This window comes from Coptis chinensis, chromosome 5, assembly GCF_015680905.1.
Source record: "Coptis chinensis isolate HL-2020 chromosome 5, ASM1568090v1, whole genome shotgun sequence".
Taxonomy (NCBI): domain Eukaryota; kingdom Viridiplantae; phylum Streptophyta; class Magnoliopsida; order Ranunculales; family Ranunculaceae; genus Coptis; species Coptis chinensis.
This window is the reverse complement of record NC_141460.1, coordinates 18,550,980-18,571,845: the sequence shown is the minus strand read 5'-3', so window position 1 is coordinate 18,571,845 and position 20,866 is coordinate 18,550,980. Positions and strand designations below refer to the sequence as shown.

Below are 20,866 nucleotides of genomic sequence, written 5' to 3'. Positions count from 1 at the left end.
TTTTTTCAAAAAAATCAGAATTAGGAAAATTTTTGTTTTGGAAAAAAAGTGGCACCCCTAAAGTGAAAACTCATCACCCACGTGTTCCTTCGTGCTCCACGTGATGGTTTATGAAAGTAAATTACAACGAACTGAACGAAGTTGATTTGAGTCAGATTCTCTGGAATGTTTAACGATGTGTTCATTTGGTTGCAGATATGATCCTAATGAACGTGGCCCTGAAATGACTAAACAAACATTATTGCTTCTGCTCCTCCACCAAAAGTATCTTTTGTATACCTACCGTCCTACCCTGCTATTTGCCCAAGGAAAAAGAAATGATTGACAGGCAGTTTCTCTTAGTAGGGTGGGAAAAACATAACCAAAGTGACTGTCCACCATACAACAACCGTTGAAAATGCATGGTGTGAACAAAAGCTCATACATATTAGACAATATTTAGACTTATATAGTGCGTTAACCCCGAGTAAATACAAAGGGTAAAAGGGTTAGATCACAAAATATAGAACAGAAGACTTGCTACCATAACAAATAATCCACGGTATTCTTTTTTTTGTGGAGAACGGTAGAGTCCCATATAACCGGTTTTATTCGAACATTTTGAAACACACACCGCAGGTGACATTCCGCCGTGAGTATCACTCTGGATCCTCACTTGGTCCACCAATGGAGGAAATCCTTTCGTCGGTTGATCTTTTTATGAAGTTGAAGAACTCCATAGAGCAAAGCTTCATTTTGGAGGACAACACGGAACATAAATGTCAACGAGCACAATCTGTCGCGACCCACGAACAACGAGTAGGAGTAGTGGTAGTAGCCACCGTCATTTGCACAACTACCCATCGAAATGACCCATCGAGGTTCGGGCATTTGATCATAAAAGCTCGGCTTCGATGACGCTTCTCTTGGCTTTGCTTTAAGCCAAGGACTCGAGTATTTTGTCTTTTTTTGAAAACTGATAAAAGCAAAACCGTAGTCAGCCAAAGAATTAATCAAATTAGTCATAAGCTTGAAACGCATTGCACAAATTTAACTATTGAACTATGTCGTTTCTTCTTCTGCTTATCAGATCTTGATCCTCGAGCTTCTTTGACATTATCCACTGGGAGCTTCTACTTTCCTCGAAGAGTAATTACATGAGTGCCAATCCTTGGAACTTCTATTTTCCCTAGATGGTTATCCAAATTTGAATATGTAGATACAATAGTCTCACAGAGTCACAGTCCCACAACTCAGACTCACCACTACTTTCCTCCACCAGTACTACCTCATCATCATCATTATCACACATCTCGCCATATTCTACACCTTTTTTTTAGCGGTGACTCCCCAGCTTCACCATTTTTTGACCCCTCATTTTCACAAATGATATCTGTAGGAACTTTATACTTGGCATCAAGTTCCAGTTCATCTTTAACATGGCCTTTAAGGGAAAAATTAAGTTTATCTGCAAGGCTTTCGTCCTCGGCAACAACAGAACCATTTAATTCACTATCACTTTCCGTCTCCATTCCCATCGATTATTGCTACGCAACAAAACAGTCAAACTGTTAGAGTATTTCCAATGCAAGGTTACCAACAAAGCTACCCTTGCATTTGGAAGCTTTGTTGCTATAGTTGTTTTATTTTTATTTTTTTAAAAAAAGACATAATAATGGTTTCAAAAAAAAATTGGGCAGCCTCGTTGACATTACTTCCATAAGAAAATAAAAATTTACCATATCAAATTGTTCATCTAAAAGACGCCGAACTCTCGACTTCTCCTCAACAAATGTCAAAAATATTTATAATGGCGAGAAAATAATTCAGCATTTTTGGTTATGTGTGTTTTAAAAGGACTGTCTAAAAATTTAACGCCCAAGTCTCAGCTAATCCATGTACCATGAGGAGGAACATTTTCTTTGGACAGAAAATCATGTAATGTCGTAATATTAGCTAGCTATTAAGGAATACATAAGTTTGGTTGTTTACGATCATGTTTTCAAGCTAGTTATCTCCACCAACAATTTATAATGCATTGTCAGTTTGTCACCTAGTAGCACCATGACTTGTCTAACTACCAACAGTATACCACAAATCACAAAACCCCACCAACTCGACTCTTGAAGTACTTACGTGTATAGTTGCAATCTGAACCTAGTCATCCCGATGCCTCAATAGTTTCATGTTTCACAGCTCATGACTATATACACACAAATAAAAATTTACCAATAAGAGCGGACTTGCTTAATTAGAAAATGATAACTTCATAGCAATCAAACTATTAAAGGAACAAGCAAAGGCACGTGGGGAAAATACCTCACATGCACTTGACAAACAAACAATCCTACTCAATAGTGTCATAAAAGGGTCAGTGGGGACTTACCCTTGCCATGTTGAAAGAAGGAAACCTTGTAAATGGTTTTGATACCATATCAAATTGTTCATCTAAAAGACGCCAAACTCTCGGCTTCTCCTCAACAAATTTGCTATATATCTTCTTGTAAACTATCCAAATCATGAACCAAGTCATTATCCACCGCGCCCCATTGCTTACTATCGCTTTCATTCAAATTTATCTTCTCATCCAAACTTACCACCCTCTCCTTCTTCCGGAACATTTTCCTGCACAACAAAATCCTCTTCCAAGTCCTCCACATCCGAACCAAATCGAGACATGTCACTATCATGATCAAGTAAAGCCGATACTTCCGGACCAACAACTTTCTGAACCTTCACACCAATCGCCTTTTAAACTCCATAAATCGAATTATCATTAAAATCGTCACCAATTCCTGACACATTCACTCTCGACGCATCATAAGCCTGGAAAACATAACTCAATGAATACCCAAAAACATTAAATGAAACTAAATTTGTTAATTGTAACTAAACTTTACCGGAGTGAAATTATCATTAAAATCGTCACCAATTCCTGACACATTCACTCTCGACACATCATAAGCCTAGAAAACATAACTCAATGAATACCCAAAACATTAAATGAAACTAAATTTGTTAATTGTAACCTAACTTTACGGAGCGAAAGTCGATCAAGTTTAGCTTTACTATTCTCATAATAAGCGTAATCACCACCAATTCTTGATTTCGCACCAATCATCCGGAAACCCAAGTTCCAAAATCTCTTTCCTAATAATGGCTTGAAGAGGAAGACCCACCCTTAACCCGAACCGGTTTTATTTACTTCTTTTTATATCTCATCTTCGTTTCCATCTTCATCTACATCTGCATTAGAAATATCAAGATTTTTATCGAGGCGGGGGATAAGCTGCTTTATTTCTTATTATCATCATACACATTTTGTTGTAAACCCATATCTAGTTAAACAACCTAATTTTAAAAAAAAAATAAAAACGTAAATGAAAGATAAGAGGCATCACTCTTCCTATTCACCTAAAACTCATAAAACACAATTTATTTGATTGAGTTTTCATTTCAAGTCAATAAAACTCGTCATTTGCCTCTCGCTATTGTAAACTAAAAAAGATTGGATCTAATAAGGCTTTGCAAAGAATATATCCTTACATAGAAGATCGGTCTTATTTCCGGCATTGATGATGCATTGTGGCGACTCCTTGTAACCTTGTAATATATAAAAGTCGAGATTACGATTTCGAGGAAAATAAGATTGGATGTAGTCTTACCGTGACAACTCGCAAGATAAACTTTTAAAAATAGAGAACGGATTTGAGAGAGTGATTCACAGAGGAAAAAAAGATAACTGTTGATCTTAGATTGGTGATGATTGAAGAAGCAAAGATGGTATTTAAGCCTTTGATCTGAAACACGGTATTAAAATGAAAGAGAACTTCTTGTTTTGTTTGGAGATAAGATTTAAGAACTGAGTAAGAATGGAGATAAGATTTAAGAATGAGATAAGATTTAAGAAAGAGGTTTTTATCTACTTGTCTATTTTGGGTTTTTATGTATTTTGGGCTACGAACAATTGAAATTGCAAAAAAAATGGCGTAGAATTCATTTTTTTAAGTAAAATTTGATGTGTCAGTTTGAGAGAAAAAAGGGGAGCTGACGTGGGTCACTGGGAGCATTCTCAACTACTCAGTATTAATGGTCTTAGATAATAATTATAAATACACTCAAACTCTCCAAAGAAGTTCCATGTACTTGGGATTGTAGGCTATTAAAAAAAACTATCTTTCATATTAGAGTGCCACATAGGAGAAAGAAAAAACTAACTCTCATATTAGAGTGCCACATAGGAGAGAGAAAATCCTCCATTAGAAGTCTCTACTTTAGTATATAGATAGTAGATTCGAATCTAGTGATGTGAATGTTTACCCTTTAACACTTAAAAGCAAGCATGCAGGCTTTAACTAAAAAAACAGCGCATGGTATTTGATGGTGGAATGGTTTCAATATGTCGACGAAACAAGAAAAGTCACCGCCAATAATAAAATATATATTGGGAAATAAAATAAAAGTAAAAAGGAAGTAAATCACGAAATTTAATTTTTCGACAAAATATCACGAGAAACCCGCAACCCTAGCGCCATTTCCCTATAAAATCGAACCCACTTACTACGCTCCAGTCCCAACCAGCAAACTATTTTATTTGATCTCATTCACTAAGACTAAGACCATGGGTATATCCTTGTCCTCTTATTCCTTTTCATCTACTACGCTTTTTTCTTGATCTATTGTTTTTAATTTAATTTTCTTTTCCAGGAAAGATCAAGATCGGAATCAACGGTACCAGATCTGTTAATTAGTTTGTTTGTTGAATCTGATCGGATCGGATCTTGATGATTGATTATTGTTTATAGGGTTTGGAAGGATTGGACGCTTGGTCGCTAGAGTTGCCCTGCAAAGAGATGATGTCGAACTTGTTGCTGTTAACGATCCATTCATCACCACTGATTACATGGTACTGTTATAGATTGGATTTGTTTGTTGTTATCATTATTAAGTGTTGGATCTGATCAAATGTTTAATTTTGCGCCCAAACAGACATACATGTTCAAGTATGACAGTGTTCATGGACAGTGGAAGCATCATGAACTTAAGGTTAAGGATGAGAAGACTCTTCTCTTCGGTGAGAAGCCAGTCACTGTTTTCGGCTGCAGGTATGTGATTTTATTGTTTTGGATTTGTGTTTGTTTGTAGTTGTTTAATTATTTTTATTGTTTGGGTAGGAACCCTGATGAGATTCCATGGGCTGATACTGGAGCTGAATATGTTGTTGAATCTACTGGTGTGTTTACCACCAAGGACAAAGCTGCTGCTCATTTGAAGGTTCTACCCCCTAATTTGTTCTGTGTGGTTTGTAAATGTTTATAAAAATGGGATTATTATATTATACTTCACCAAATTGAGATTTCTTATTTATACTATTTTGAAATGAAATAGTTTTAGTCACTTAATTCTAAAATGGGTGCAGTGATCTGAGTCTATTCGAATGAAGTCACAGTTCAGAGTTTACTTGGTTGGATTCTCAAGTGACTGTTCAGATTGAAATGAATTTGATTTCATTTTATTCCTAGAAGAAATTCTACTGATAGGATTGAAATGAAGTGGATTTCTTTATTTCACTCCTGGTTCTGTAGTTTTTATGTATTGACTTTCTTGTTTGCCTCTACTAATTTATATATATTGGTTTCTAAAATGTGTTGGGTTGTCAATGCACAGGGTGGTGCTAAGAAGGTTGTCATTTCTGCCCCAAGTGCAGATGCTCCCATGTTTGTTGTTGGTGTCAATGAGAATGAATACAAGTCGGACATCAACATTGTCTCCAACGCGAGTTGCACTACCAACTGTCTTGCTCCCCTTGCCAAGGTTTGTTTATATTTCAATGGTGTTAAGTTAAAGATTTTCTGAAATTCAGTATCTCTGCTGTTAAAAAATGATTTCTTTTGTTAGTGACATGTTTTATAATATGACAGGTTATCAATGATAGGTTTGGAATCGTGGAAGGTCTGATGACTACTGTCCACTCCATTACTGGTAAGTTGAGGGCACTGATGTTAGTTACCAGTTATGTGTTTCCTTTTTTTTCTTTGGGGATTGATTTGTATGTTTCTAAATGATATTCTGATTTAGCTACCCAAAAGACTGTTGATGGCCCATCAAGCAAGGACTGGAGAGGTGGAAGAGCTGCATCCTTTAACATCATCCCCAGCAGCACTGGAGCTGCCAAGGTATTTAGTTGAACTGCTCTTCCATATCCCCAAGAATGTTTTATGTTTACAATATTTGGTAATAAAACATGTTCTGTTCCTTATGGAATAGCGCTGTTTCTGTTTTTCTGTTACTTGTTACATTGTCCAGTGATGCTTTAATAATTTATAATTGTATCGTCTTCTCTGGTAATGAAGGCTGTAGGAAAAGTTTTGCCAGCACTAAATGGAAAGCTCACTGGAATGGCCTTCCGTGTTCCTACTGTTGATGTCTCGGTTGTTGATCTCACTGTAAGACTTGAGAAGAAGGCTTCCTATGATCAGATCAAAGCTGCAATCAAGTAAGGATTGTGTGTATTGTTTTTATTATCTTAATGAATGTTCAACTGCTAACTGTAATCAAGTCCCTGTGTATTCTAACTTATAAGTCTGCAATGCTCAGGGAGGAATCTGAGGGCAAGCTGAAGGGAATCTTGGGGTACACTGAAGATGATGTGGTTTCCACCGACTTCATTGGTGACAATAGGTATGAATTGTTGTTGATGTTATGTTCTGGTGTATTTTTCAAGGAATTTCTGTTCAAAATTTAAGTTTCGTTAATTTTTCCAATGGGGCATTTGCTTTGTCATGAAGTCTCCAACAAACAAACCTTTGATAAAAATATTGTTTTTAAGATGTGGCTGCATTGAATTTTTTGAATTGCTGGTCCAGCCAAGTGGCTCAGTTGTGTGCTCTGCAAATTTTCATAGTATTTCTAATACATGTGTTTTATGTTATCTTATATTTTCATTTGTTAAATCTTGATTTTTTAAAACTAAATTTCTTCTTCAAATTTTATGAAGGCGTGGGATGTGTTGAGGTGACTGTATTGAACTCTGTCCAAGAGAAACTTAATATGTTTCCTCAGTGCACTGATCTTTGTTTTTTAAAAAGTTCCTATTTTTGTTATGCCATCATTACAGTATGAAGCTTCTGAAGTATTTGGTGAAAATGTTATAGGACAAAGCATTTCAGTTCCATACTTTTTCTTTCCAGTTCTTTTTGTGGTTTTAAGTGTTTGGCCATTTCCGTTGACTCCTTTTGACATCACATGATGTCCTTTGGTTTGGTTTTGAATTACATCAGTACAGTATGAGATCCTAGATGGTCTTTAATGTACAGTATGAAGCTTCTGAAGTATTTGGTGAAAATGTTATAGGACAAAGCATTTCAGTTCCATACTTTTTCTTTCCAGTTTTTTTGTGGTTGAAGTGTTTGGCCATTTCTGTTGAGTCCTTTTGACATTGACATCACATGATGTCATTTGGTTTGGTTTTGAATTACATCAGTATGGTGTGGGATCCTAGCTGGTGTTTAATGTAGGTTATAGATGATTGATTAGTTTTTGAAACCTTGATATTTTCTATAATTTTCAGTGATGTTTTACCATATGTTGTATGACCATTTAACAAAAAATAAAGTTTTAATAAAGTTAAACTAAGTACTGTTTATACTACAATCCCTAGGAATCAGGCTTGTCATTTGTTTGAGATTAGTTTCTATAGTCTTTCATGTAGTATGCCCATTTCTAATGCCTTGTAAAATTGTTTTCAACAATAGGTCAAGCATATTTGATGCTAAAGCTGGAATCGCTTTGAATGATAACTTCGTCAAGCTTGTCTCGTGGTATGACAATGAATGGGGTTACAGGTAATGTTCTACTTCTCCTGATTTTAGTTTCTTACTTGCTCTCCCGGTAAGGCCTATTTGTAAATACGAAGTACCTTCTGTATTTTCCGACTTGAATGTCCTGCCTGTTCTATACCATGGGGGGTCTTGAGAATGGGGTTCTCGCTTTTTTCTTTCTACCCAATATCTAGAATGGTCCGTTCTTTTTTATCCTAAAAATCCTACTTAACCGTACATGTACTTGATTCTGTATGGGTGCCTGATATACTATTTTTGTTACTAGAATAATATAGTGCCCGCAATATTTTCTTTTGTTTCTGTTGCACCTAGTTTCTCTAGAATACGAAATCAGAACAAGTAGACTCCTCGTATATTTACTTTTCAGTCTATATGAAAGACTTGCATTGGTCTAGTTTTTAATCATAGTTTGATGGTCGTTTAATCATCCAGCTAACAATCACTTCAGTGCGTGCATTCAACTGATTGGCCACAAGAAGTTGCATTGGCATTGGCATTGGCATTGGCATTTTCATTATTGTTTGTTAAATATCTCATGGGGTTCTGTTTTTCTTGCAGCTCACGTGTTATCGACTTGATCGTTCATATGGCTGCCACTAAGTAAGCTTTTGGCTGGACGCCATCCTTTTCGGCATGCAGTGTTGTCTGGCTTTTTTGAGAGATGATTTGGAATAAATTCAGTTGGAACAATGTTGTCCTAGACAGTTAATAGATTCTTCTCGTTTTTGTTTTATTAATATAAATGCTATTTCCCTAAGCAAGCTGGTTCCGTTATTTTTTATTTCATGCCAGATCTTTCAGTTATATATTTCAGTTATATTTTGTATGCATTTGTTTTTTTTTACAATGCAGTGAACAATCCTTGTCAGTCTAGCCTGTTGTGGAGCCTGTGGATTGCATATTTGCATTGGGCAGAGAAATGTTAAAAGCAAAGCTTCTCGTTTTGAATTTCTTCTCACCAGAAACTGGTTTTTGGTTATACTTGTAACATATTTATTTAACAATTAACTCAGATCCTCTTTGCAAGTAATTCAGTTTAACCCATCCAACGAGGGATAGTATTGGTGTACCATTGTGCAGATTGTGCCTAAAAGTATTCAAAGTCTCTCAAGCTGGGGATGAACTCTTTGTGCTGACAAGGTTCTTTATTCCGTTGCAAATATTCCAAAGTTGCATTGCCAGACCCGTGTGATTGTTTCATTGGATTCATTGCGGAGTTATAAATGTTCTCCCTCTGACTATTTTGTTTTAGTAAATTCCAATTAACCCTAGAACATAGGAAGAATTCCAACTAAATGGCTTGAGGCAGTGAAGCCGGCCCAACTGCCCCAACCTAGGAATCTAGGATACAACTCTTTCAAGTAACATTGAAGTATTGAACTAGGTTGCTAAGAGCCAACCTATTCAGACTTCATCTCTTTTGCCGAGCTCTATCCTAAGTATGGAAGAAGCCCAAATTGCGGGTCAGTAAGTTAGATCTGGTCAATGCTTTAGTGGAGTATTTCAACACTCACAAGGGGTCTGAAGTTTGAGACCCCTCGATTAGGAGACGTTGACCAGGTGTAACATGGCAGTGTGGTTGAAGTTTCACAAAGTAAAATGGATTCGATTTGAAAGGACGAAAAAATAAAAGGACTCGTAACTATCTCGATTTCCTAATAGTTTGAAGTTTACAAAATTGCCAAAATTCAAAAGCACGACAAAACGATACTTAGCAACACATTCAACTCAAGATATTGTTAGAGAAGCTTTACTGCAGACCCTGGATGATACACACCTCCAAGTGAAAATATCAATAGGCTGAGCTTGTTTGCGGCGCACATTTGAAAACTTCTCCTTCTAGAGCAAGTAAAACGGCTAAGGCATAAAATAGGATGGAAATACTGCTACGGCTTATCGGTCATAGAATAGCAGTCTACTAGATTTCTAATTTCTTGATGGATTTTGGCAGGTGAAAATCAAGTTCAAATTTTGACTGGAAAGGCTTACAAATTTGCAGTTTAAAGAAGCACAGCCTGATTCACCTAAACAATTTCTCGGAATAATAACACCCCAAAATCAACATACCACAAAGAATGACAGAGTAGAACCCCAGCAGCACAAACAGTAACCATTGGATAACAGTTATCATAAAAAAGCAGCACAAACAATAATCATAAAAGCAGCACAAAGCCACAAACTACAATTATAAGAAATATAAGAAACGGTTTATAAGTTTCTCAACCGTAAAACAAGAAACACTAACATAAGTTTAATTTCCAATCCATGGTATTATTACTTGGGACAGATAAATCCTACATTCTTTAAGATACTAAAAACAGGCCCTGATATTAACTAGTTTAGTGATTGAAATGTTTTTTTTAAAATGTCTAGCGATTGAAATGTAAAACTATTGCTGAGACGATTCCCACTGGATGTGCAAAGACAAAGCATAATTCAACCTTCACGCCTCAGAGGAATCAAAATCCTGCAACAAACGAAAGATAACATCAGACATGTTATAGCAAAGGGATTGCATGCAAGTCAATTTCAAACTGAAACATAAAGAAATCTTCTAGCATTCACCTTTATTGCTTGCATTTGGCTCTTTTTTCTCGAGTAATCACATCATTAACTTATTTTTAGATGGTATCACTTCATTAACCAATCTCAATAGTTTTACCATTATTGTTTTTTTTTTTAAAATTATTTCCAATCATGCAAAACTTATTTCATAAAACAGCAATACTAATAGAAAGGGCCGTGGTATCCAACCCACCAAACAAAGCCTAAATTTCATCTATGTACAACCCAACATTACTAGTAGAAAGCGCCATGCTATCTTAACTCACCAAAAATGCCTAAATTTCATCCCAGTACAACTGTATCCTAAGTGTATTGCTCATACAAAAACCAAGATAATGTTCAGTCACAAGTTAGAGCAAAAGAGCCAAAGCATTCAAAATTCTTTGTTACCTTATGGCTATAATTAATGCACAAATTGGACAGTCTCTGAAGAGGGTTAAAAGTGTTCTAGAAGCCTTTGGAGTATCTAGGTACCTAACTACTTGGGACACGTATTTTGAAGTGTATGACACATGTCGAAGAACGTCGAGGGAACACAACACTATGTATGAAGTGCCCCGCGCTTCTAGATCTCAGCCTCTAGCTTCTTTTTCCCCGTCATTTTCCCTGGCGCAAGTCTTCTACCTCTCAAGAGATAAGCAAGGGATACGCTCTCAGCCGTATCTCATTTGTATCTGAACCTAGGTTAATGTTGTGTAGCAGTGACACAGATGATTGTATCCGAGAGATGACCCGATCTGGAACAGGTGACTCCACTAGCAAGGAAACAGTTTTTGTGTTATGCCCTGTATGATAATGGCATCACAATTAGGAGACGGATTATCTTATTTTTCCCTTTAATATCGGAATTCCTTCACCATTTAGGTGGTTCACATCCTGTGGTTCTAATAGAAACTAGAGAAATGCATGAAACGGGACCCTATCCTTAAACGAAAGTAGGGTAACACAAAGTAATAATTATTTCATAAATAACTATCATCATCCCAAAATAACCTGGGCTATTGGAGTGCGACACAAGAGGGCCCCAAGATATATGTATCTCCCATTTACATTTTATGAACTATACATTTGGCTCATTGTTTGGTAATGTTAACACTTTCAGAATAAGATTTATTCTTTCAGGAGACAATCCATATAATGGCGATAGTCTATCCAAAAAATAATGACTCGAACCTAACCTCATGTATGTCCATGATCATTAAGAAACTCACACGCAAAACATGCACGAGTCCTTGATCTGACAATTTTCATGTCAACTACTTAGAAAAAAGTTTAACCACAAGAGTCTGATGAGCATCCTTGGTTTCCACAGGGGTTTGTGATCACAGAACATCATTGGTAATGAATGCCGTGAAAGGCACCAATGATGTTTTACACAGTTGGATGCATAAGGCGCCCAAGAAGCAGTTTCTATATTTTGATCACTTTTTTCCAATATTATTGCACTATTTATGAAATTTTAGCCTTTACAAGGCAATTAAATGAATGTCAATAAAAACACATCCACTATACCTGCACTTCATCTATGTACAATTGTATCCTAATTACGTTGCTAAAAAGAAAGAGCAACAAAATAGTTCAGTCACAAGTAAGAGTAAAAGACCTGTATTCGCTATAAGGCTATAGCTACTACACAATTTGGATATCTCTGAAGTGGATTAAAAGTCTCCTAAAAGTGTTGGTGTCCCCGGCGTCAAGGTTCATTAATAATTAGGACATGTATTTTGAAGTGTATGACACGATGTCCAATAGCGTCATTTCCAAGTCCCAGAGCTGCTCTTATTGTTTCTCTCCTAATCTCTCTTCTTTTTCCCTTTCATTTTCCGTGACGCAAGTCTGCTACAACATCTAAAAAGATACGCGAGGGATGTGTTCGAAGCAGTATCTCTATTTGTATCCATACCCAGGTTAGTGTCGTGTCGCACTGACACGGATGACATGACACATTTGTATCCAGTGTCGTATTAGCTTGAGGTTCACATGACACGATATGGAACAGGTGACTCCACTAGCAAGGGCACGGTGGTTCTGGTGATGGCCTATTTGATAATAGCACCCCAATTAGGCGATAAGGGGTATCTTATTTTTTCCAAATTTTCCCTTTAATATTAGGATCCCTTCACCATTTTGGTGGTTCAATTGTTCAAATATTGTGTCCCTAATAGATCCTAGGAAAAAAATTGGACAGAAAAATGAATGTAAGAGATAAATGCACCATCTTTTAAATGAAAGTAGGATACCAAAAAATAATACAAATTCACAAATAATGATCATTATAACTAAATAACATGGATATATTAGAGGGGGACACAAAAGGGTCTCGATATATGTATATCTCCACTTCAACTTCCTTACAGGACACAGCAGGGTCTGCCGATAACACAATGCCCCACCATTTCTAGGAATATTGATCTACAGCACCCTTGATTTCCTCAAGGGTTTGTCCTCACAGAACATCATTGATATTGGCATGGTATCCATGGTTTTAAAAAGTATAAGAGCCTTAAGACACTAAGGCACGCCTCAGAAGCAAATGAGATTATGCCTCAATCACAATAAAAAATTAACTTTTAATTCTAATTCGAAATTGAACTATTTATATACGAATGAGTATGAAAAAATTGAAAATTGTCTTCAAGGTCCTTGGTGCCGTTTTCTGCCAAAGGCTGTCAGGAGCCCCTCAAGGCGCACATCTTAGTTCATTTTGCAAAACACTGACGTTATCAAAGGTGAGGAAGGCACTGATGAAATTACAAAAACTGCAACCAGGTGAGGTTCTTTTTTGCATTTCTTCCATGTAACCAGGTGAGGTTCTCACTCACTACTTTTATTTTTTAGTTCTTACTGTAATATTGTGCTTTTCACTACCCTCTCAATAAAGATCACTCGTCAAACAAAAAAAAAAAAAAATTATTAAAATAATAATAATAATAATTACAAGAACCGTTCTACACCTAAGGCACCCAAGAAGCCAACTTTCACAAAAAAAAAGTTAAATGTCATCAAAGGTGCCGTCAAGCCACTACTGGTGAAATTTAGTGCCTCGCGCCGGATATTGGTTTATAATATCCACCCCGGGTTTAACTGAGTCTTGTGCACATTCGAGTGTGTGAAAGTTTCTCCTCTGATGATGGGAAAAATTAAGGTGTTCTTCATCTAAACCAGTTAAAAGTTACAATACATATACAATAGTTTTAAGATTTAATTCTTCCCTAAGTGTTATATGAGCCTACTAAATTAGTTGGAAGATCCAGTGCCCTGTTGGATGACAAAGACATTTTATTGATATGAAAAAAGTACAAAACAGGATGGGTTAAGACATCCAAAATAGGATGGTAGTGAAAACCCTTGGATACTCATCCTTAGTGGATAAGACTGGCCTTGACCAACATATATCTCCACTTCCACATCCTTGTATTATCCGAACCATACACTTAACAAGAATAAGGTCCTTTTGAGTTGAAACCCAGGGACTTGCTAAAACTTGACTAGCAAATAGCAATAGTCTATCCAAAAGAAAAAAAAAATGCCACAGAACAATAATTTTATTAATCGAAACTAATGTGATAGAGGAAAAGTCTATCAAAAAAATAATTGATCGAATAAGTCATTTATGTGCATGAAGAAACTTAGGACTTAATTCTGCATGAGCCCCTGATCTGACAAATTTTATTCAATTAGTAACAAACAAGTTTTACCACAACAAAAAACAATGACTCATTATATATTTAATACCTCTTATTCAGAAACAAATATTTCTACAATACAGAAGTAGTGAGATACTATTCTTTTACTTACCTCTTACATGGGATAACCAACAAAAATGTATTACAAAGATAGAGAAATAATCAACCAATCAGTTAGTGTGGCAATTACTTTCAATAGATGTGTGATGGTCACTTTTTTTTATGAAATATTTAGAGGGTTAAGGCAGACCCACACCGGTTATGTCGAAGGACCCTCGCCCGAAGGCTTACATTGCCCAAAGGCTCATCAACCCCGGAGGGACACTAGCCCGAAGGCTTACATTGCCCGAAGGGAACCTAGCCCGAAGGCTCTTGCCGATGCGCCATTTTGAGTAGACCCAACCGCTTCCACCTTGTCCATGAAGACTTGCTTTCACTCCTTGGTTCACCTATCATAGTAGCACCCTTGTCACTAGCCCGAAGACTCACCTGGCCCAAAGGCCCATCACATAATTACACAATAAAGAAATCCCAACCAACACTTGGTGGGATTCGAACTTGCAACCTCTCCCATGAGGAGAGGGGTACACAACCAATTGAGCTAGAAGCTCGTGTGTGATGGTCATACAGGACAAGACATAGTCATCAATTGAAATGAGCCCCCACCATTTCTAGGCATATTGATCAAGAGCAACCTGGCAATTTGCTCAAGAGTTTGTGATCACAAAACATCGTAGATATTGGGATGTTATCAAAGGTGCCTATGACATTACCTGACTCGTTGGACGCCTAGTGCTTGGCTTCTTGAGGGTGACTTATAGTCTTCTCATGTCAATCTTTTTTTATTAGGGGGTCGACTAAGATGTTGCTCATCTAAACCATTTAGAATACATCTACTATGGTTTTATGCTTTGACGTCCTCCTTTAAGGTTAAATATTTAGGCGGGGGATCTAATTTAATTCTGGATGAAAAAGAGGTTTTATTGATATGCAAAGAGTATGGGGGGGGCAATATCATCTAGATAGTCTGAGATATCCAAATAGGTTGACAGTGGATACTCATCCTTTGACAGGTGAAATAAAAAAGATGCAGAAGCAAAGAGTTCCACTCAAATGAGAATCACAAACAAGAGGGTACAAAAGTTGAAAAGGTCCAACCAAATGCTCAAACCAAGGACATAACATCACAGGCTTCACAACCCTCCAATGAACCTGTAAAGGTCATTACAAATCCTTCCCTTCTTCTGTTGGCATACACATTAAAAAATCTAGCTCTTATCTAGCAACACTCCCTAGACTGGCGTCTATACCCTGGAATACGCTGCAGTTCCATGCTCTGCACATAAACCTAAATAACTGCCTTCCTTAGGAACATACCAAATCTGCTACAAGTGATACTTGGTCATCACTCATCAGGCCGTGTACCAAGCCAGAACCCGGTTCCAGATTTCTATAAGTAGAGACTGGGCAACCCAAAAGCTCTAAAGTGAATCTCTATATTCCTTGGAGAAGGAACATGCTACCAGAAGGGTAAAAGATAAATTCCTCCCTTTTCCACATTACATACAAGATCCCATCCGCCAATTTTTTAACGATTCTCTAAGATTACCTTTTCCTAAAAGAAATGGTCCCTGGACCCAGTTCTCTATTCTAAGCTACCAACCACTTTCATAGTTTTAGTAATATTTATCACAATCTAAGCTAAACTGATATACCAAAATGTCCAAAATAAACACATAAAAACAGACTATACCTTTATAACTGATACTTGACAGTGTACTAGGCCTTCATACTTGGCGGCGTCCACATTGCTATAGCTCTATAAGTAGGGACTGAGCAACCCAAAGGGTCTACAGTCAATCACTTTAATAGTTTTTGGCAATGCACTAACTAAACTACCAACCACTTAAATAGTTTTTGACAATCCAAACAATGTCTTTCCATGTCTAAGACATTAATCACACTACAATAGAGCAATTATGCTCAATAAATATGACCAAAGCAAGACATATATTCATTACAATCTAAACTAAAAGGATATGCCGAAACACCCAAAAAACACACGTATATATACAAAACAAAAAGAGAGGTCAGAGCATTTACCATCCATTATCAATGGCCAGCATTAAGTCCCAAAAGCATATCATTCCCCTTAGGAAGATAAACAACATTCCCCGATCTAGCCAACGTCGCAGCATTCTCCCTACTAGCTTCAATCCTCCTCAACTCAATCAACCCCATACCCGCAGCAAGAGTAGCATCAGAAATCAACTTAGCAGCCTCACTCTCCCCTTCCGCTCTAACAACAGCCGCCCTCTTCTCCTGCTCAGCTTTCATAACAACAAACTTAGATCTCTCCGCTTCCTGTTGGGCCACCTGTTTCTGTTCCACCGCTTTAGAAAACTCCGGTCCATAAGATAAATGCGTAATCGCCACGTCATCCAAGACGATATTAAAATCATTAGCTCGCTTAATCAAACTCTCTCTAACCAATGCACTAACATGTGGTCTCTCAGTTAACAACTGGTCAGCATTAAACTGCGCAACGACAGCTTTCAAAACCTCATTTCCTATGCTAGGTAACACCTTGTCATCGTATTCCAGCCCCAGTGTCTTAAATATGGTTGGCAAGCGTGAAACTTCGGGGCGGGATAAGACGCGAAGAGTTAAGTGGACCATTTGAAGGTCTTTGGTACCTGACATGGAAGTGAAGTGATGTGGGCGGGTGCGAATATCGAAAAGATATGGTTTTTGTAAAACAGGGATCAAGAAATGAGTTCCTTCACCAACTGTGTTTTCTAAAATGCCACGGAAACGGTCGAAGAGAACGGCTCGTTGACCGCCGTCAACTGTGTAGAGTGATGAGTTTACGGCAGCGGCTCCTATGCCTAGACCTACGGCTAAGCTGGCTGCGTTGTTGAGGAACTTAATTGCGGCTTGATTGTTAGCCATTGTTTTTTTGGGAGAGAAGGGTTTTTTTTTTTGGTATGGGGATGCGGTGGGTTTGTTGTTTTATGTTAAGGTTTTCTTTTTCTGCAAGTATTGGAATATTTGCACGTGCATTGATCGTGCGTTTTTTTTTTTTTTTTTTTTTTTGGGTGTTTTAGGAAAGGAAAATTAAGGTATTCAAGAAATTAGGCTCATGGCCCAATTTCGTTTTAAAACAAAGGACATGGTTTTCTTTTAATCGTTCACAAACTCAATTTTTACATTTAAATAGCCCACGAACCTAGAATTTGAATTAAAATCACTCCCAAAGACAAAATAAGTTGGCCCGGTTAGTGGATTACAATGACGCAATAATAATGAATGACATAGTAGAAAGTGTCCTTTCTACTCTAAAAGAGGTAGACCCTGTCTTCCAATCAAAGTCGCAATTGGCCGCCATTACCTCAAATAGTGCATCAGCTATGAACAATTACCTCAAATCAGTAAATGAGTCTTTGATATGATAATTAACCGATCGACCAAACTCTAGAACAATTGGACTATGAACAATGATTGTTCATAGTTATGAGCTATAAACATTCTTTGTTCATATCACAATTGGACTATGAACAGTGATTGTTCATAGTTCAGTAGCTATGAACACTCACTGTTCAGTGTTCATAGTCCATATTGTCTTATGAACAACCAATGTTCATAGTCATGAGCTATAGATATTCTTTGTTCATACTACAATTGGACTATGAACAATGATCATGAGCTATGAATATTCTTTGTTTATATCACAATTGGACTATGAACAATGATTGTTCATAGTTCGGTAGTGATGAACACTCTAGTAGTCATGAGCTATGAATATTTTTTGTTCATACCAAAATTGGACTATGAACAATAGTTGTTCATAGTCATGAGCTATGAACATCCATTGTTCATAGCTCTAATAGGGATGAACACGCTTTGTTCATACTCTAGTAGGAATTAACAATCATTGCTCATACTTTACAATAGGTATGAACAATGAGCTCGCATGTTTTGTATATGAACAATGATTGTTCATACTATATACACTGGCCTGGGTCAGGGGTATACTTGACCTTTCATCTACCCAACCCATTTTTTTATTTGGTATCAAGGGTATACTTGAACTTTCATCCACCCGGTCCTTCTGAGTGATTAAAAAAAAAGGTGTCCTCTACAGTTACTTTTTCAGACGATTTGTCCTTGAGAGTCGCTCGCTGTTAAGGTATTTTACTATTTTAGAAGTTGGAGTAACAATATATTACAGTATGTAGTATACTTAGAAAGTATATTGTAATCTTAGCAAGTGTATCGTAATCTTTCTCTACATATATAGATCTCCTATAATCATTCCTATAATAATGGGAGATCTTATGTATTCATAGAATCCTTCTTGTATATATATACCCCCTTGATATATCAATAAAGAATATTAGAAATATCCATTCAAACATCTTTGACATGGTATCAAGAGCCAACTCCGATTTCCTTTCCACTACTCCATTAATATAGGAATCGGAGCCTTTTTTTGTGTTTGGTTTCTTTTTCTGGTCATATAATACAATTTGTTACATTATATCAGATTGTATTTATTATCCTTCTTACTTATCATTGTTTTCAATCTATTGATCTAGTTCATTGTTTGTGTTCTATATCATAATGACCGAATTAAATTCCAATAATGATTCCCTGTTGTGCCTGCTCTTTATATGAAAGAAATGTCCTCACTAATTACTCCAGAACGACTTGGTGGTACTAATTACATCGAGTGGTCATTCAATGCACATAACAAGATCAGGGGTAGAAAACGTTGGGGCTTTATTTGTGGTACTAAGGTTGCTCCAATGGACATAAATTATGAGGAATATGAAGCTTGGGAGGACGAGAACTGTTTGGTCAAGTCTTGGCTCCTTGATGCAATGACCAGGGACATCAGGTCAATTTTTCTTCGCTTGTCTACGACCAAGGAAATCTGGGAAACTGCCAAACAAATTTACTCAGTCAGGCAAGATGCATCAAAGGGTTATTAGTTATATTGTGAGGTAATTTCTGTCCACCAAAATGGAGGTTCTGTTATTCCTTATTTTGGAAAACTACAAAAATTATGGCAGGAATTTGATGCTATTGAAGATTGCACTATGGAGTGTGCCAATGACATTAAGAAATATACCATAAAGGTTAATTCTCAGCATGTGTATGTTTTCTTGGCCGGTCTTGATTCTCATTTGGATGGGGTTCGTGGTCGTGTTCTTGCTATTAAGCCACTTCTAGACATACAGTCTGTTTATGCCATGGTTTATGCTGAGGCGAATCGTCAGGATGCCATGCTTGGTAGGACATCTAATGAAGGGACTACTATGGCGGCTCGAAAACCATTTGCTCAACTTGAGTCAAAGAAAGGTGTTCGTACATGTACTAATTGTAATGGTAATAACCATGTAGTTGATACATGCTTTAAGCTTCATGGTTATCCAGATTGGCATCCAAAGGGTAAGACGGCGTCTCCCATGTTTTCTAACTCTAAGGTAGATGGTTCAAGTTCGAAGAGTCACATAGTCACTGCTGTCGAATTTGTTGCCCAGTCAGGTATGTCTAACTCTGTTTTTAGTCTTACTGCTTTTAATAGAAATAGTGATTGGATAATTGACACGGGTGCTACTGATCATATAACTTGTGATCGCTATAAATTTAGCCATATCTCCTCTAGTTGTTCAAAATTAGTCATTACTAATGCTAATGGTGTGTCATCTCCAGTTGTTGGTGTTGGCGTTGTACCTCTGTCCCCTACTTTATCTATCCATGATGCTTTATTTATCCCATCACTAAACTGTAATCTTCTCTCTGTTAGCCAGTTAACCAAGTTTAATAATTGTGTTGCCTTGTTTTTTCCTATGCACTGTATTTTTCAAAACATCCATACCAAGGAGAGGATTGGCAGTGGTAAACAAAGTGGATGATTGTACTATCTGGAGGATGGTTTTCAACGGTTCAATCGAGGAATACTAGCTCATGTTATGAGTGACGACAAGGTTAAAAATAATAAAAGAGAGATTTGGCTATGGCATAGACGACTAGGACATCCTTCATTTGGTTATCTTAGGAGATTATTTCCATCAATATTTAATGGTTGTAGTCTTTCTGATTTTGCTTGTGAAACTTGTGTAATGGCGAAAAGCCATCGTACTATTTTCTATTCGACTAATAATAAAACTGATGCTCCTTTTTCTTTAGTTCATTCAGATGTTTGGGGTCCTGCCCCACGTCCTACACATAGTAGAATGAAATGGTTCATTACATTTGTCGATGATTGCACCCAGATGACCTGGGTATACTTTCTGAGACATAAAAGTGATGTATGTATAGTTTTTCCCCTTTTCCATAAGATGGTGCTCACACAGTTTGGCATCTCTATAAAGGTTGTTCGCTCTGATAATGGGGGTGAGTATTTCAAGAAAGAATTGACTGGATTTATGCATTCGGCTGGTATTCTCCATCAAACATCTTGTTCTTATTCACCTCAACAGAATAGGGTTGTAGAACGAAAAAACAGACACCTTTTGGAGGTCACTCTGTCTCTATTAATTGGTGGTCATGTCCCATCTCACTTATGGGGCAAAGCTTTGAACTCTGCTGTTTACTTGATTAATCGTACACCTTCTAGTGTTCTAAAATTTCAGAGACCCTTAGATGTGCTTTCTGACCACTGTACATTTTCTCCCATTGTTCATTTAGCACCTCATATCTTTGGGTGTGTAATGTATGTTCACTTACATGCACAACAACGCACCAAACTTGACTCACATGCGGTGAATTGTGTATTTGTTGGGTATG

The 20,866-nt window shown here is 37.1% G+C and overlaps 1 protein-coding gene, 1 long non-coding RNA gene and 2 pseudogenes across 3 annotated transcripts; 1 reads left to right on the top strand and 3 right to left on the bottom strand.

Annotated features, from left to right (window-relative positions):
- Window positions 1-952: 952 nt before the first annotated feature.
- LOC147496974 (uncharacterized) lies at window positions 953-3,100 on the bottom strand (annotated as a pseudogene).
- Window positions 3,101-4,344: 1,244 nt separating this feature from the next.
- LOC147496973 (glyceraldehyde-3-phosphate dehydrogenase, cytosolic) lies at window positions 4,345-8,577 on the top strand. The gene is made up of 12 exons (XM_086559776.1): window positions 4,345-4,604; window positions 4,687-4,710; window positions 4,785-4,885; window positions 4,969-5,084; window positions 5,154-5,253; window positions 5,647-5,793; window positions 5,901-5,961; window positions 6,058-6,155; window positions 6,333-6,475; window positions 6,577-6,660; window positions 7,734-7,823; window positions 8,379-8,577. Exons 1-12 carry the CDS (start codon window positions 4,601-4,603, stop codon window positions 8,422-8,424), a joined length of 1,014 nt encoding a protein of 337 aa, XP_086415902.1. The 5' UTR covers window positions 4,345-4,600; the 3' UTR covers window positions 8,425-8,577.
- A 436-nt stretch (window positions 8,578-9,013) lies between these two features.
- LOC147496972 (uncharacterized) lies at window positions 9,014-9,455 on the bottom strand. Its single transcript, XR_015194983.1, has 2 exons — window positions 9,329-9,455; window positions 9,014-9,237 (listed from the first exon to the last, which is right to left on the bottom strand). It is a non-coding gene; the product is annotated as an uncharacterized LOC147496972 (long non-coding RNA).
- A 515-nt stretch (window positions 9,456-9,970) lies between these two features.
- Window positions 9,971-17,103, bottom strand: LOC147496971 (prohibitin-3, mitochondrial pseudogene; annotated as a pseudogene). The gene is made up of 2 exons (XR_015194981.1): window positions 16,175-17,103; window positions 9,971-10,287 (listed from the first exon to the last, which is right to left on the bottom strand). The product of XR_015194981.1 is annotated as a prohibitin-3, mitochondrial pseudogene (transcript).
- Between the last annotated feature and the right edge of the window lie 3,763 nt (window positions 17,104-20,866).